Source organism: Elaeis guineensis, chromosome 4 (assembly GCF_000442705.2).
Source record: "Elaeis guineensis isolate ETL-2024a chromosome 4, EG11, whole genome shotgun sequence".
NCBI classification, from domain to species: domain Eukaryota; kingdom Viridiplantae; phylum Streptophyta; class Magnoliopsida; order Arecales; family Arecaceae; genus Elaeis; species Elaeis guineensis.
The window spans coordinates 41698981-41713015 of NC_025996.2; the positions used below are offsets into that span (position 1 = coordinate 41698981).

General features: G+C 34.4%; 1 protein-coding gene across 1 annotated transcript; it reads right to left on the minus strand.

The window, feature by feature from the left end:
* Window positions 1-2574: 2574 nt before the first annotated feature.
* On the minus strand, window positions 2575-5842 carry LOC105034607 (uncharacterized). Its single transcript, XM_073256430.1, has 2 exons — window positions 5521-5842; window positions 2575-5387 (listed from the first exon to the last, which is right to left on the minus strand). The coding sequence occupies exon 2, from the start codon at window positions 3983-3985 to the stop codon at window positions 2735-2737; it is 1251 nt and encodes a 416-aa protein (XP_073112531.1). The 5' UTR covers window positions 3986-5387; window positions 5521-5842; the 3' UTR covers window positions 2575-2734.
* Between the last annotated feature and the right edge of the window lie 8193 nt (window positions 5843-14035).

Consider the following 14035-nt stretch of genomic DNA (forward strand, 5'->3'; position numbering starts at 1 on the left):
ATTTTCTCTTTATTTTCTCTCTCTACTTTTTCTCTAGAATTTTCTCTCTCTTCATGGATTTTCTCTCTCTAAAAATCTTATGGATCAGTGGAGGATCCAGATACTTAAACAAATCCTAATTTTGATTACTCCTAAGAGAGGTCCTAGATTTGTGTTATTAGGATCGATTATTGGTAATTTTTTTCATATATAATTTTTATATTTGATCAGAGTTATGAAGAGATGATTGTCTGCGTATGATATCGAGTGAAATATTTTGTTAAGAGAAATTTATAAATCAAAGAAGAACATTAATTTTTGTGCTTGGATCAGTCACCGATAAAGGTAAGATCCCTGTACATGATCACTATTATATATATGCTATTTTACTGTTGGTCTTGCATTATTGGTTTTGCATCGTCGGATTTGAGATCGATGAATTTATTATATCTGAGATATTGTTATTTGATTTTGAGCATGAGTATGTTAATGTCAATATATATGTATCAAAGATTGATGGCATGATTATATGGATATGACATATCTGAATTGATCATAATGCAAGTCGGAATTGATTTGATGAAATCAACACATAATGATTAAATGAAAAGAAAGAGATATATGGTATGGACTAGCTTTGTCATGTGGGACAGCCCGCCAGGAGCTTATGCCTGGGACAGCCCCCACTGGCTTACAGGTGGATCAGCCGGCCAGGAGCTCATGCTTGGGACAGCCTGCCAGGAGCTTATGCCTGGGACAGCATCTCACGGGCTTTCGTATGTGGGACAGCCGGCCAGGAGCTCATCCTGGGACAGCCTTGAAAGGCTTTTATGTGGAAATTGATTCGGATGATGACTGAGGTATAGACTTGGATAGTTCAGAGCCAAAAAAAAAAAAGTTAAAAATCTTGTGATTATGATAAGAGAAATGAAAGATAAGACATGAAATAATTGTTGAATAAAAGTGTTTCACCTATTAACATATGATGATGCATCTATTTTAACAGGATAGAAAATTTATGAATGTTTGCATTATTCTGGACATTGAACATGATATTTTATATTTTATTGCTTATCCTTATTTTCAGATTATATTACTATATCAGTGTGATATGGGAATTCTTACTGGGCTGTAAAGCTCACACCCCTTCATCTTTCTTTTTCTTCTCAGAGTTACAGGATGCTTATGATTGGCTATGGTTTGAATTTACGGATGAGCAGAAGGATAAATAGAGTGTCATAGTGTCTGATCAGAGAATTGAAAAAATTTAAATTATAATTATGCAAGATTTTACAAATTATTGTTGAAATAAATTATTATGGATGTTAAGGTTGTAACGATTTAATTTGGCTTTGCATATTCTTTAGGGCTTGCTTTAAAGAGTGTGCGGCCATCACATATCCGACTTGGATATTTGATTCGGAGCGTGACATGAATTCACTATATTGTGCTCCTGACTACTTTTATCGTAATCCAATTTACTTGCCATGTCACATGCCCAACTCTTCAAGAATCAAGTACGATGCCTTACTCTCCTAAATCGAGAGTGCATTCATGTTCACTGCATTTTAAGCTTACTGCATGCTATTATTCCCTGCACAAGGGCATTATGAATTCTATAAATACTAACACAATTTGAAGGTTACACGAAGGAACATGACTATTAACTGTGATACGAATGGTTGTCAGGTAAGGAATTAGAACAAAATAGCGGGAGTCCCAAGGGAGTGGACTCAACTATTTGAATCCTAGTTGACCCAAAGATGTTTTAATTAGTTTTTAGCCAAGAAGTATTTTACTGTGCGTTGTGGAATTCTTTTTTCATACATGAATTCTCAAGAAATTAAAAGTCAATTATGATCAGGCCTCTCATTTTTTTCTCATCTTGACAGAAATGGAGTGCAAATCCACCTACTTTGCTGCAAGAGACACCGGATCAGCTTTTCCTATACTGCTGTAAATGTAGAGTTGTCTCTCTTTTCATATATATGCTTCTTGGATACAATTTTAAGATTGGATTAGCACCAAATTTTATTCTTAAATTAATAAATTAATTATTAGAATATTGATACTGAAAGCTTCCAGATTTATTGAACCACAACAGGTTGTTTCAAAAATCTCAATGGGATGATTTTGTACCATTTGATTTAAATGGAGAAAGAAAAGCGAAATTTCTCAGAAGTTTGCTTCATTCGATATGCCAAATCAATGAGACAACCTGTCTTTTTTATTGTCTTTTTTGTGAGATGTCTTAACATATGTGACAACCATTTAGTACAAAAGAAGAAAAAGCTTGTGAGCTTATAGATTGAGCAAAGCTTTGAAATAAAGCCAAGTGTATGACAAATCAAGAATAAGTAAAATTCTAATTCCTTAAATTTGCTGATTAAGTAAATTATGCATAGTCTCCTGCGCATATGAGTGCAATTTTCTGAGCTCTAACCATTCTAAATTCAGATAAGTTCAAGCTTAGTCTTCTTAGCTTATTCACATAAGTTTAGTTATCTAAGCTCAAATAATATAAGCATGATGATATATAATATGACTTAACCCTCAAAACGAAATCAGCAATTCTCTATTGATAAACAAAATGAATTAACATGAAACTGGTTATTTTATTAGAGTAGTACAAGTACAAGGTTCCACATGCAAAACTAGAGTGTGAATATGGATAATCCATTCTAAAAATTTCTGCATACACTTAAACAAAAAAGAAAAAAAAAGTCTTGCAAACACCATTCAAGGTAACAAGAAGTCATGCTCTAACATTATGTTCTCTAAACCTAGTAAAAATCACTGCCAGGACCACATAAACGGTATCATATACTTGATCTATAAGTTGAAAATAGTCTTCTCTCCATTTGTTGTTGAATAATAACGGGCCAAAAACAACCCAGAAACCTACAGCGAATCCTGCTCCAGTGCTCATATTCCACTTCATTTTAAATCTTTCTTTATCCATGGAATCATCATTTTGTTCATCCCCTCCAACAGCATTTGGACCTTGGTTTGTCCCATCATATTTGCACTTTTGAGTTAATGGGAACCCGCAAAGACCAGGATTGCCAGCATAGATAGATAAGTCAGTGAAGGTTTGAAGTTGATTACCTAATGGAACTCTTCCTGAGAAGTTGTTATATGACAAGTTCAAGTAACTCAAAAAAGTTAGACCAATCATGCTTGAAGGAATTCTACCAAAAAGATTGTTTCTTGATAAGTCAAGTGACTCCAATTGTTGCAATGCACCAATCTTTTCTGTGATCTCTCCTATCAGATGATTTTCAGACAAGTTTAAGCTCACGAGTCCAAAAAGGCTGGTTAGTTCTTCTGGTATTGTTCCAGATAAGTTATTATTTGAAAGGTCTACAACGATCACAAGTGGAAGCAACGTGACATACTCAATGTATATTCTTTTTACAGTCACTTGCATTTTTTCATTGTAACGAGTATAATTTTTTAAAATGGTTCCATTCATCTCCCCCGACACTTTCATGGTAGTAAAGTTCCCAAAGCTAGAAGGGATGGTTCCTGATAAATTGTTACTAGCCAGATCCAAGATTTGAAGAGCCCCTAGTCTTGATAGATTAGGAGGAATATTTCCAACAAGCTTGTTTGATCGTAAGCGAAGGATCTTCAAAGACAACAAACTTTCTCCTATCCAAGTAGGTATTTTACCAGTGAATCTATTTTGTCCAAGATCAAGAGTATTTAATCTCGCACAACTCTTCAAGGATGAAGGGAGTTCTCCTGAAAGATTATTATTACTCAAATGCAATGATTCAAGAAAAGGTAATGAACAGATTGATGGAGGAACACTTCCAGATAGATTGTTGCTTGAAAAATCCATGACAATGATAAGGGAAGAGTGGTTCCAGCAATCAGGGAGCTCACCCAACAATAAATTTTTTGAAAGATCAAGAGCGCCGTATCGAAGATGACAAAGAGACAAGGGAATTTCAACACTTAAATTATTTGTGGAAAGAGAGAGATATTCCAAATCAGGCATACTTTTGCCAATGTCACGATGAACTGCTCCTGAAAATTAGTTGTTCGATAGGTCTAGTAACCACAATCTTGAAGAATTAAAATTTGGCAAAGGTCCCTCAAAGTGGTTAGAACTCAAATTAAAATAATAAAGGTTGATAAAGTCTGTAAGGTCAGGTACACTGCCAGTGATTCCATTGCTGGAGATATCTAACCAGAATATCTGAGAAAATGATCTCCAAAACCAATCTGGTATAGCTTCTGAAATTCCTGTGCTAGACATCTCTAAATCGGTAATGTTTTTTTGCATCCGAAGCCATGCTGGAAATCCTGGTCCCAGCTTGCAAGAACCAAAATTTAAATAATAAAGCTAAAAAGGGGGAATCCAATCAGACGTCAGATTCAGATTTAATTGATTTTGTGATAAATCTAGATATTTTAGTTTGGTGAAATTGGCAAACTGCTCTTCAGACATGACACCCTCCAAAAGGTTCCATCCGAGGGATAACCCAACTAACTCCACAAGTCTTCCAAGACTTTTTGGGAAAGTCCCATTCAACTTATTATCCAAAAGATATAATTTTTGAAGTGCTGACAACCTTCCAAGTGATTCAGGAATAGGACCAGAAATTGAGTTGCCACTCAAATCGAGATATTTGAGCTTTTTGAAGTCTCCCAACCAGTCCGGCAAATAACCGCCAAGCTAGGTGTCTGCCAGCTCCAGAGTCTCTAAACTATTTTTGATGCATCCAGTAAACACTTTATCAAGTTCATGCAAATTTTTGCTGATATTAATGCCTGACAATCCTAAATACCGCAGCTTACACAGACCCTCAAGCACGATCGGAATTTTTCCTTCAAGAAACTGATTATCAGATAGATCAAGGGCCTTGAGCGAAGCTAAATTCTTAATTGCAGGCGGAATGATGCCCCGAAAGAAATTATAGCTAAGATCAAGGTACTCGAGGCTGCTTATGTTGAACAACCAACCAGGTATCGTCGAATTAATAAAATTACCGTTGAGATCAAGGTACTCCAGGCTACTTATGTTGAACAACCAACCAAGTATCATTGAATTAATAGAATTCCAAGAAAGATCAAGAACAGAAAGTGAAGTAAAATTCACATGTGGAAGAGAGAGCGGAATGGTGTTGATGCCACAGTCTCGTAAGCATACCTCAACAATAGAAGGGAGCATGTTTAGTGCTTGCAGCCAATGAGCACCTTCTCTAAATTGCACATCCATCATATTGAGATATCGCAGAGAAGAAAGTCGAGAAATCCAGATGGCATTATCAATGATGAGAAATCCATATGAAACTTTAAAATTGTCACCATAATAATAATAATTATGACTGAGATCGAGATATTGGAGGCTCGATAGATTCCCAAGCTGATATGGGATCAATCCACGCATATAAGCCCTGGAGAGGTTGAGATATTTGAGCTGACGGAATGAGCCCATGAATTCTGGGATACGAATCCCTCCAAAGTTGTTCATGCTCAGATCAAGATAATTCAGGTATTTCAGACCAAGTAAGGAAGGCCTCAACTCACCTCCCAAGCACCACGTGTTGTTTGGAGGATAGTATTCGAAGCATGATGGGTTGCGGAGGTCTAGCTTGACAACATGGCCCGTTTGGTTGTCACAAGCCACACCTTTCCATGTGCAGCAGTCGTCGCCCACCCAAGAAGATAGCCTGTTGGAGGGATCTTTGAGGCCTTCTTTGAACCCAAGAAGAGCATTCCTTTCGATGGGTATGCATCTCGGGATGGAATCTCCGTTGAGTTTTCTCACTCGAGCACACAGGAAAGCAAAGAACAAAAGTAGAAGTTGGGTTCTTTTAAGATCCATGAATTTATTAGTTGCTGTGAGATGAAGTAGAATGATTTCTTTATATTAATTATTAGCAGGACAGAAAGCATCTTCCATTGCCGTCCATGACCAACCAATGAATTGGTCTCTGAATATTCCACCTTGGAATGTAAGGTCGAGCTTCCTTCCACACCACACATGACTTGTTAGCAGTCAAGAGTCCATGGGATATTTATGAAGATCTCTTGCCACACCACACATGACTTAATTGTTGTCAAAAGTCCTCGGGATGGTTATGAAGACTTCTTTCCAGACCACACATGACTTGCGCTAGTCTAGTGGTCCAGATCTGTGTAGGGGGCAGAGGTGATGTCGTGTGCATGTAATAATGCAGTGCTGCATCGAATGAGAGATGGGAGAAATTAAAAAATGGGAGAACAAATAGAACCAGGTTTTATTTAGACTTCTTTAAGGCGCATTTTTGGGTGTACTCTAGTATCAAAAACAAATTCCATGTCTAATTGTCGTATTTAGCAAAAACATCTAACAAAAATACAAATAATATAAATTTTCTTACGTCTGGTATAATCAAAAAATTTGAACGTAGGAGTTGATCATGTTAACTTAACCTTCTTGTCTATTTATTATTTTCTTTAAGATGGTTATCTTTTAAGAGGAAAATCTTTGATACGTTGGAGAAGATTTTTGTCATTGCAGTGATACAAAAATCCTTTCTTGGGAAACCTTCCATGACCTACAACTAAATTGGCCCCTATCTGAATTAGGAGTACCATCGAGTCAAGCCGAGTGAAGTAGTTGGAAGCTTGAATTCTATTCGACTGAAAATATTTGGTCTCAAAACTTGGCTCAAGATCGACCGAGCCTTAATATCTCCAGCTTGAGTTCAGCTAGATGAAAAATAAGCAAAACTCGAGATCAACTTGATTCAACTCAAATATCAACCGAGCTATACTCGAACTCGAATTCAAATTTTAGCCTATTAATAATATATATATTATAAATAAAAATAATATTATTAAATATATGTGTAAATTCGAGTAGGCTCATTAGCTTTCGAGCTGAGTATCGTGCTACTCACACTTGACTCGAAAAGCTACTCAACCTCGACTCGACTACTCGAGCTCGATAATAATTGAGTTGGATCGAGCTTAGACTCAAATCAAACTCGAGTAGCTCACGAGTAGCTCAATTTATTTGTAGTCTTAGTCTGAATTCCATCTTAAAATGTAAGATTAGAAGCTTCCAAACAAGGCAAACTATAAAAGTCCATTTTTGTTGGGGATAATCTGACATAAAAAAATAAATTATATCTCAGATTCTCATATTTGATATGAAAAATGAAAGAGAGAGAGTAAAAAAAATTGATGAGCTCCATGTTTATTTTTTGAAGAGAGAAGGTAAAATAAATATATAGAAGTTGATATTTATTAAATTTTTGAGTGATGATAATCCATACTTAATAAAAATATCTCCAATAAAACTGCATATGTAATTATTGAATTTGTTCTGATGTCTTTCCAAATTTATTCAATAAAAAACTTTGACAAAAAAATTAAGATGAAGATGGCATTATACAAAAGGCTATTTGATTATAGTCATTATATAAAATTAATTAAAAATAATAATACTATCATAGTATTAAAAAATTATTTTATGTTGAAGGGTATATTTATAAATTTGATTATATTCATATATAGATTTATCTCTAATCAAATGTAGTAATCTTTTTTCAGTATTATTTTTCAGAGTAATTTTTTTCACCAATCAAATATAATAAAAATTATTTTTTTATAATTACTTTTTTGATAAATAATTTTTAAAAATTATTAAATTATTTTATAATATGATATATTCCAACTAAATAGATCCTAAGCACTACTTACGAAACCTCTTCTTTTCCATGCCACATACGACTTCTCCTGCATGCTTGGTCATTGGTTAAATACTTTGCCAAATCGTATCGAAGCCAGTTCAAATCCTGCAAGGGCTAGAATAGCTGAGTACTTCCACATGAGGCATATATTTAGTCCCTATTCAAGTACACGATGGAGAGACCTTGGTACTTATGCATGATTTCTGTGCTTAAATGGCTTGTTTTTCCAAGTCCAAGTTGGATTTTAAGGATAATGGACTGACGGCCACACACCCGCATGCACTCAGCTTGCCTCGATCAATTGTACCCTGTGCGTGTGGCATACACAGCACTTATGTGCATAGACGGTAGCATGTTTTACCACACCTCAAGTTAAATATAAAATTTAAATTTAAGATTTAAATTTGATTTCAATATATAACATAAGCGTTGTGGATAAAGTTTAGTTCTATATTGAATTTCTTAATATTATGCTAACTTCCATATTCATTTAACATGCATGTGCTGGCAAGACTTCATGAGGTGCTAGCAATATCAAAGTTATTGATGCCTTTATAGGCCTCTTCGGTGGTTATTCAGCTCGAACCTATAAAAAAAATGTAGATTCAGAGGCTTAGCATCATTGGTTCTAAGTCTATTGCGGCCTTGTGCTGCTGCTTAGTCTGAAATAGAGAAAGCTCCATTAAATTTTTCTTCCTACACATTTTAATTTATTTTTCATCCATTCTCTTTTCAATATTTATAATCTTTTGTTTGGACAATTGAAAGTGTTGATTGGATCAAACCTCACCTGCGATCATACCAGAGGATGATCGAATTGAGTTGGTTTGCTATATCTTAGAAATGATCTCGCATTTCTAGGATAGTGTTCCTCGAAACCTTGATCCACCTTGGAATTCCTCCAAAGTTGTTCATGCTCAAGTCAAGGTAATTCAGATATTTCAGACCAAGTAAGGAAGGCCTCAACTCACCTCCCAAGGACCACTTCATGTATAGGAGAAGATCGTTGGCGTCTGAGAATGGGCGTGGGTTGCGGAGGTCTAGCTTGACAACATGGCGAGTCCGATTATCACAAGCCACGCCTTCCCATGTGCAGCAGTCGTCACCCACCCAAGAAGATAGCCTGTTGGAGGGATCTTTGAGGCCTTCTTTGAAGGCAAGAAGAGCATTCCTTTCGATGGGTATGCAGCCCGGGATTGAATCTCCATTGAGTTTTCTCACTTGAGCACACAGAAAAGCAAAGAACAAAAGTAGAAGTTGGGTTCCTCTAAGATCCATGAATTTATTAGTTGCTGCGAGATGAAATAGAAGGATCTCTTTATATTAGCAAGGCAGAAAGTATATTTCAATGCCGTCCATGACCAGCCAATAAATTGGTCTCTAAATATTCCACCTTGGAATGTAAGGTCGAGCTTCCTTCCACACCACACATGACTCGTCAGCAGTCAAAAGTCCATGGGGCATTTTTGAAGATCTCTTCCCACACCACACATGACTTATAATTAATTGTCGTCAAAAGTCCTCGGGATGGTTATGAGGACTTCTTTCCAGGACCACACATGACTTGCGCTTGTCTAGGTGGCAGAGGTGATGTCGTGTGCGTGTAATAATGCAGTGCTGCGTCAAATGAGAGATGGGAGAAATTAAAAAAAGGAAGAACAAATAGAACCAGGTTTTATTTAGACTTCTTTAAGCCGCGTTTTTGGGGGTACTCTAGTATCGAAAACAAATTCCATGTCTAATTATCATATTTAGCAAAAAAATCTAACAAAAAAGCAAATAATATAAATTTTCTTATGTCTGGTATAATCAAAAAAAATTGAATGTAGGAGTTGATCATGTTAACTTAACCTTCTTGTCTATTTATTATTTTCTTTAAGATGGTTAGTTTTTTAAGAGGAAAATCTTTGATATGGTGGAGAAGATTTTTATCGTTACAGCGCTACAAAATCCTTTGTTTGGAAACCTTCCATGATCCGGCAACTAAATTGGCCTCTGCTTGAATTCCATCTTGGCATGTAAGATTAGAAGCTTCCAATCAAGGCAAAACTATTATGGGTCTATTTGATTGGGGATAATCTGATATGAAAAAATGAATTTCATGTCCAATTATAATAATTGATATGAAAAATGAAAAAAAATAGTAAAAAAATTGGTAGGCCCGATATTTATTTTTCGGAGAGAGAAGGTAAAATAAATACCATGAGAGATTGGTATTTGATAAATTTTTGAGTGGTGATAATCCATACTTGATCAAAATACCTCCAATAAAGCTACATATGTAATCCATGAATTTGTTCTAATGTCTTTCCAACTTCAATCAATAAAGAACTTTTGCAAAAAAATTAAGATGGAGATGATATTATGCAAAGGAATATATAATTATTATCATTATATAAAAATAAATTAGAGATGACAATGCTATTTTAATATTAAAAAATTATTTTATATTGAAGAATATATTTATAAATTTAATTATATTCTTATATAAATTTATTTTCAATCAAATATAATAATTTTTTTAATATTATTTTTTAGAATAATTTTTTCATCAATCAAATATAATAAAAATTATTTTTTTATAATTATTTTTTTAAATAAATAATTTTTGATATATTTCAACCAATCGACCCTAAGCGGTACTTACCAAACCTCTTCTTTTCCACGCCACATATGACTTCTTTGTGTGCTTGGTCATTGGTTAAATACTTTGCCAAATCGTATCGAAGCCGGTTCAAATCCTGCAAGGGCTAGAATAGCTGAGTACTTCCACATGAGGCATATCTTTAGTCCTTATTCAACTACATGTTGGAGACGACTTGGTACTTATGCAAGACTTCTGTGCTCTTGCATTTATACATGGCTTGTTTTTCCAAGTCTAAGTTAGACTTTTTAAAGGGATGCTTGATTGGGCAAATTTGAAATTTAAAACGATAAATGACTTCTATTTCAATCATTTAGTTAGAGAGAATCTCATTTCGATTTCGATTTCGATTTTGATTTCGAGATAATATGAGAATGATCTAATCTATCTAAAATTCAATCACTACTCTTTTCAATGGATTCAAATTTTTATTTCAATTCCAATTATGAACCAAATATATTGAGAGATTTGGCCATTCCGATTTCCATTCCAATCAATTCCGAATTCCAATTTTAATCACAAACCAAGCATCCTCTAATATTGCATTTGGTGCATCGCCAGGCAATCTTAAAAGGTAATCTGGATTGCCTGCAGGATAATTGCCATAATTAAATTATCCTATATTTTATACATACAGATAATATTACAGTAAAATTACAGAAAATCTTGATTGACATATTTGATATGACAATCAGATTACTGGTAATGTAACATCAAATTTTGAAAATACTCTTTCCCTCTTCTTCTTCCTTCCGTATTCATTTCCCCCTTCTTCTTCCTTCTGTTATCCATTTCCCCCTTCTTCTTTCTCTCGTGTCTTTGGCGGTATCTGCCACCGCCATCCTCGCGGCATTCCCAGACCTCTCTAGGTGGAACTCCACCGCATTCCCCGGTGATACCTCTCTCGAGTAGAACTCCACCGCATCCCTACCGCCAGACACGGAGCTATGGGAGATGGCGGAGGCTCAACAGATAGGGAGAGGAGAGGAGAGGGGAGTGAGATTGGGGGGCCGAAAGGCAGTGTCGGAGGCACGACGGGCAGGGGGCCACTGGGGGAAGAGAGTGCAGAGTAGTGGTGAGCGGCACGGTCGTGGGAGGGAAGGTTGGTGGGGAGGCGCGAGCAAGCGGTGAGTGGTGCCGCACAGGGAGGGGCGGTGCGGAGGAGCGACGATGGTGCCGCACAGGAGGGGGGTGTGGGGGTGCATGTTCGGCATGGAGCCACGGAGGGAAAGAGAGATTTACTTTATTTTTTTAATAAAAATAATTTTTTTCAAATAATTTATAGTCAGATTTTCAAATATCTGATAATCTGGATAGCCATCTTTTCCGTAGGTAATCCAGATTACCTTCTGAGAGATAATCTGAATTGCCAAGGCAATCCAGATTGCCATCCAAAGAATGTACCAAATGCAATAATCCGATGAGATCTCTTTAAATTGTCAGCAATCTGGATAGATTGCCGGTTACTAAATGCAATCGAAGGGTAATGGGCTGGCAGCCATACAACTCACATGCACTCGCCTTAGATCAGTCAATTAGGCTAGCGGCCATACACTTGCATGCACTCACCTTAGCTCGGTCAATTATACCATGTGCGTGGTGTGCACTGCGCATATGTGCATGGACGGTAGCATGTTTTGCCACACCTCAAGTTAAATTTAAAATTAGTATATAACCCACGCAATGCATGGGATTTTTTTAAAATTAGTTAGAACATATATTATTTCTAAGTACGGAGCTAACTTTCCCACGCTGACACTTGCCCTCCTCTTTGCACGCAAGATGCTCCCCCTCACCCCAATGCCCTAAACCTCACTTTCGCCGCTACTGCCCGCATCTTCACCCTCCACCCCACCCGTCATCTCCACTCCCAATCCCTCTAAACACCCACCCCCCGCCCCAAACCCAACGATGGCACCATTGTTGCCATCCTCTCCACCTACATTCGGACCCATTGATCTATATTTTTATTAAAATTATCTACAAATTTTTAGATGAATTCAAAATTATTTTTAAGTTTTTGAACTTTTCAAATTAAATAAAATTTTTTTGAAATACTAAAAAGTTATTTCTATGTAACCAAGATATATACCTGTATAATCTGAACATAAACATGCATAACCAGATATTGAAACTAGATAATCTGTATAATCTGAACATTAACCTATGTAACTAGAACATAAATCTGTGTAACCTGAATATGGATCTGTGTAATCAATCTGTGTGGACGACAAAAATTTAAAAATATTTTTTTAGTATTTTAAAAAATTTTTATTCAACTTAAAAAGTCAAGAGACTTAAAAATAATTTTAAATTCATCCAAAAATCTATAGATAATTTTTTCTATATTTTTTCATCGTTCGGAGACCTGTGTTCCCGCAACGTGCCGACTATGAAAATATGGGTGGCGTGAGCATGCGATCTCGTTGTATGGATGCATGGCGTGCAAACGGCCAGTGCCACGAGACGTCACGCGAAGGCTGTGCTCTGGATTTTTTTGAACACGTGGCATACAAATGGATTAGAAATGTGGCACAGTGAGGCATCATTTATATATATATATATATATATATATATATATATATATATATATATATATATATATATTAGATTTGAATGTAATTTTAAGATTTTAATTTGATTTCAATATATAACGTGAGGTTGTGGATGAAGTTTAGCTCTACATTGAGTTCCATAATGCTACGCTAACTTCCATATTTATTAAACGTGCTTGTGCTGGCAAGTTTTATGGGGTGCTAGCAATACGAAAGCTATTGAGGCCTTTATGAGCTTATTCTTTTGAGGATAAAAAAATTATCTAAAAATTTATATTTTTTTATAAGTATTTTAAGTAATATTTTGATAGAAAAATAATTTATTTTTATTCTTTTATATATTAAAAAATAATTTAGAAATCTGTTATCTATATTCTTTTACATTACTAGTTTTCTAGATAAGTTACTAAGGTCTATCTATATTTCTTATAACATTCTTTATTATATAAATACTATTATATATAATAGTATAATATGATATATTATCTTATAATATATTATATTTTAATATTATAATATTATTATAATAAATTATAATAATATAATATATTATACTATATTATATTATATTATTATAATATATAATCATATATTAATATATTATATTATTTTATTATTATACATTATAGTATTATTACTATAATATATTACAATAATATAATATATAATATAATATAATATTATATTATATTAATATCTTTTATTAATATAATATTATATATATGATATAATATTATTATATATAATAATATATTATAATATATTATATTATATTATGTTAATAACTTATATAAATATAATATTATTATTATGTATTATTTTATTATAGTATTATATTATAATAATATAATATATTATTATGGTTATTATATTATAATATATTATTATATTATATTATATTATTATTATAAGATTACGGGTATATAAGGAACAAATTAATAAGATCATTTTTTTGATTGATAGAAAAATGATTTAGCCATCTTCTAGGTAGGTAAGATTTTTTTTCTATTTGATAGATAAATGGTATCCATGAAAAGCAACTTATCCAACTTGAAAAGTGTGAGAACATGAATAAATTGATTAATGAAAAAGTTGATCAATATTTTCATGATATTTATCCATGAAAGAACAAGCCTTATAAGTTTCTTCGGTAGTTATCCAGA

Coding starts and splice junctions, on each gene's coding strand:
- LOC105034607 (XM_073256430.1), bottom strand. CDS start 3,985: ATGCCTGATTTGGAATATCTCTCTCTTTCCACAAATAATTTAAGTGTT.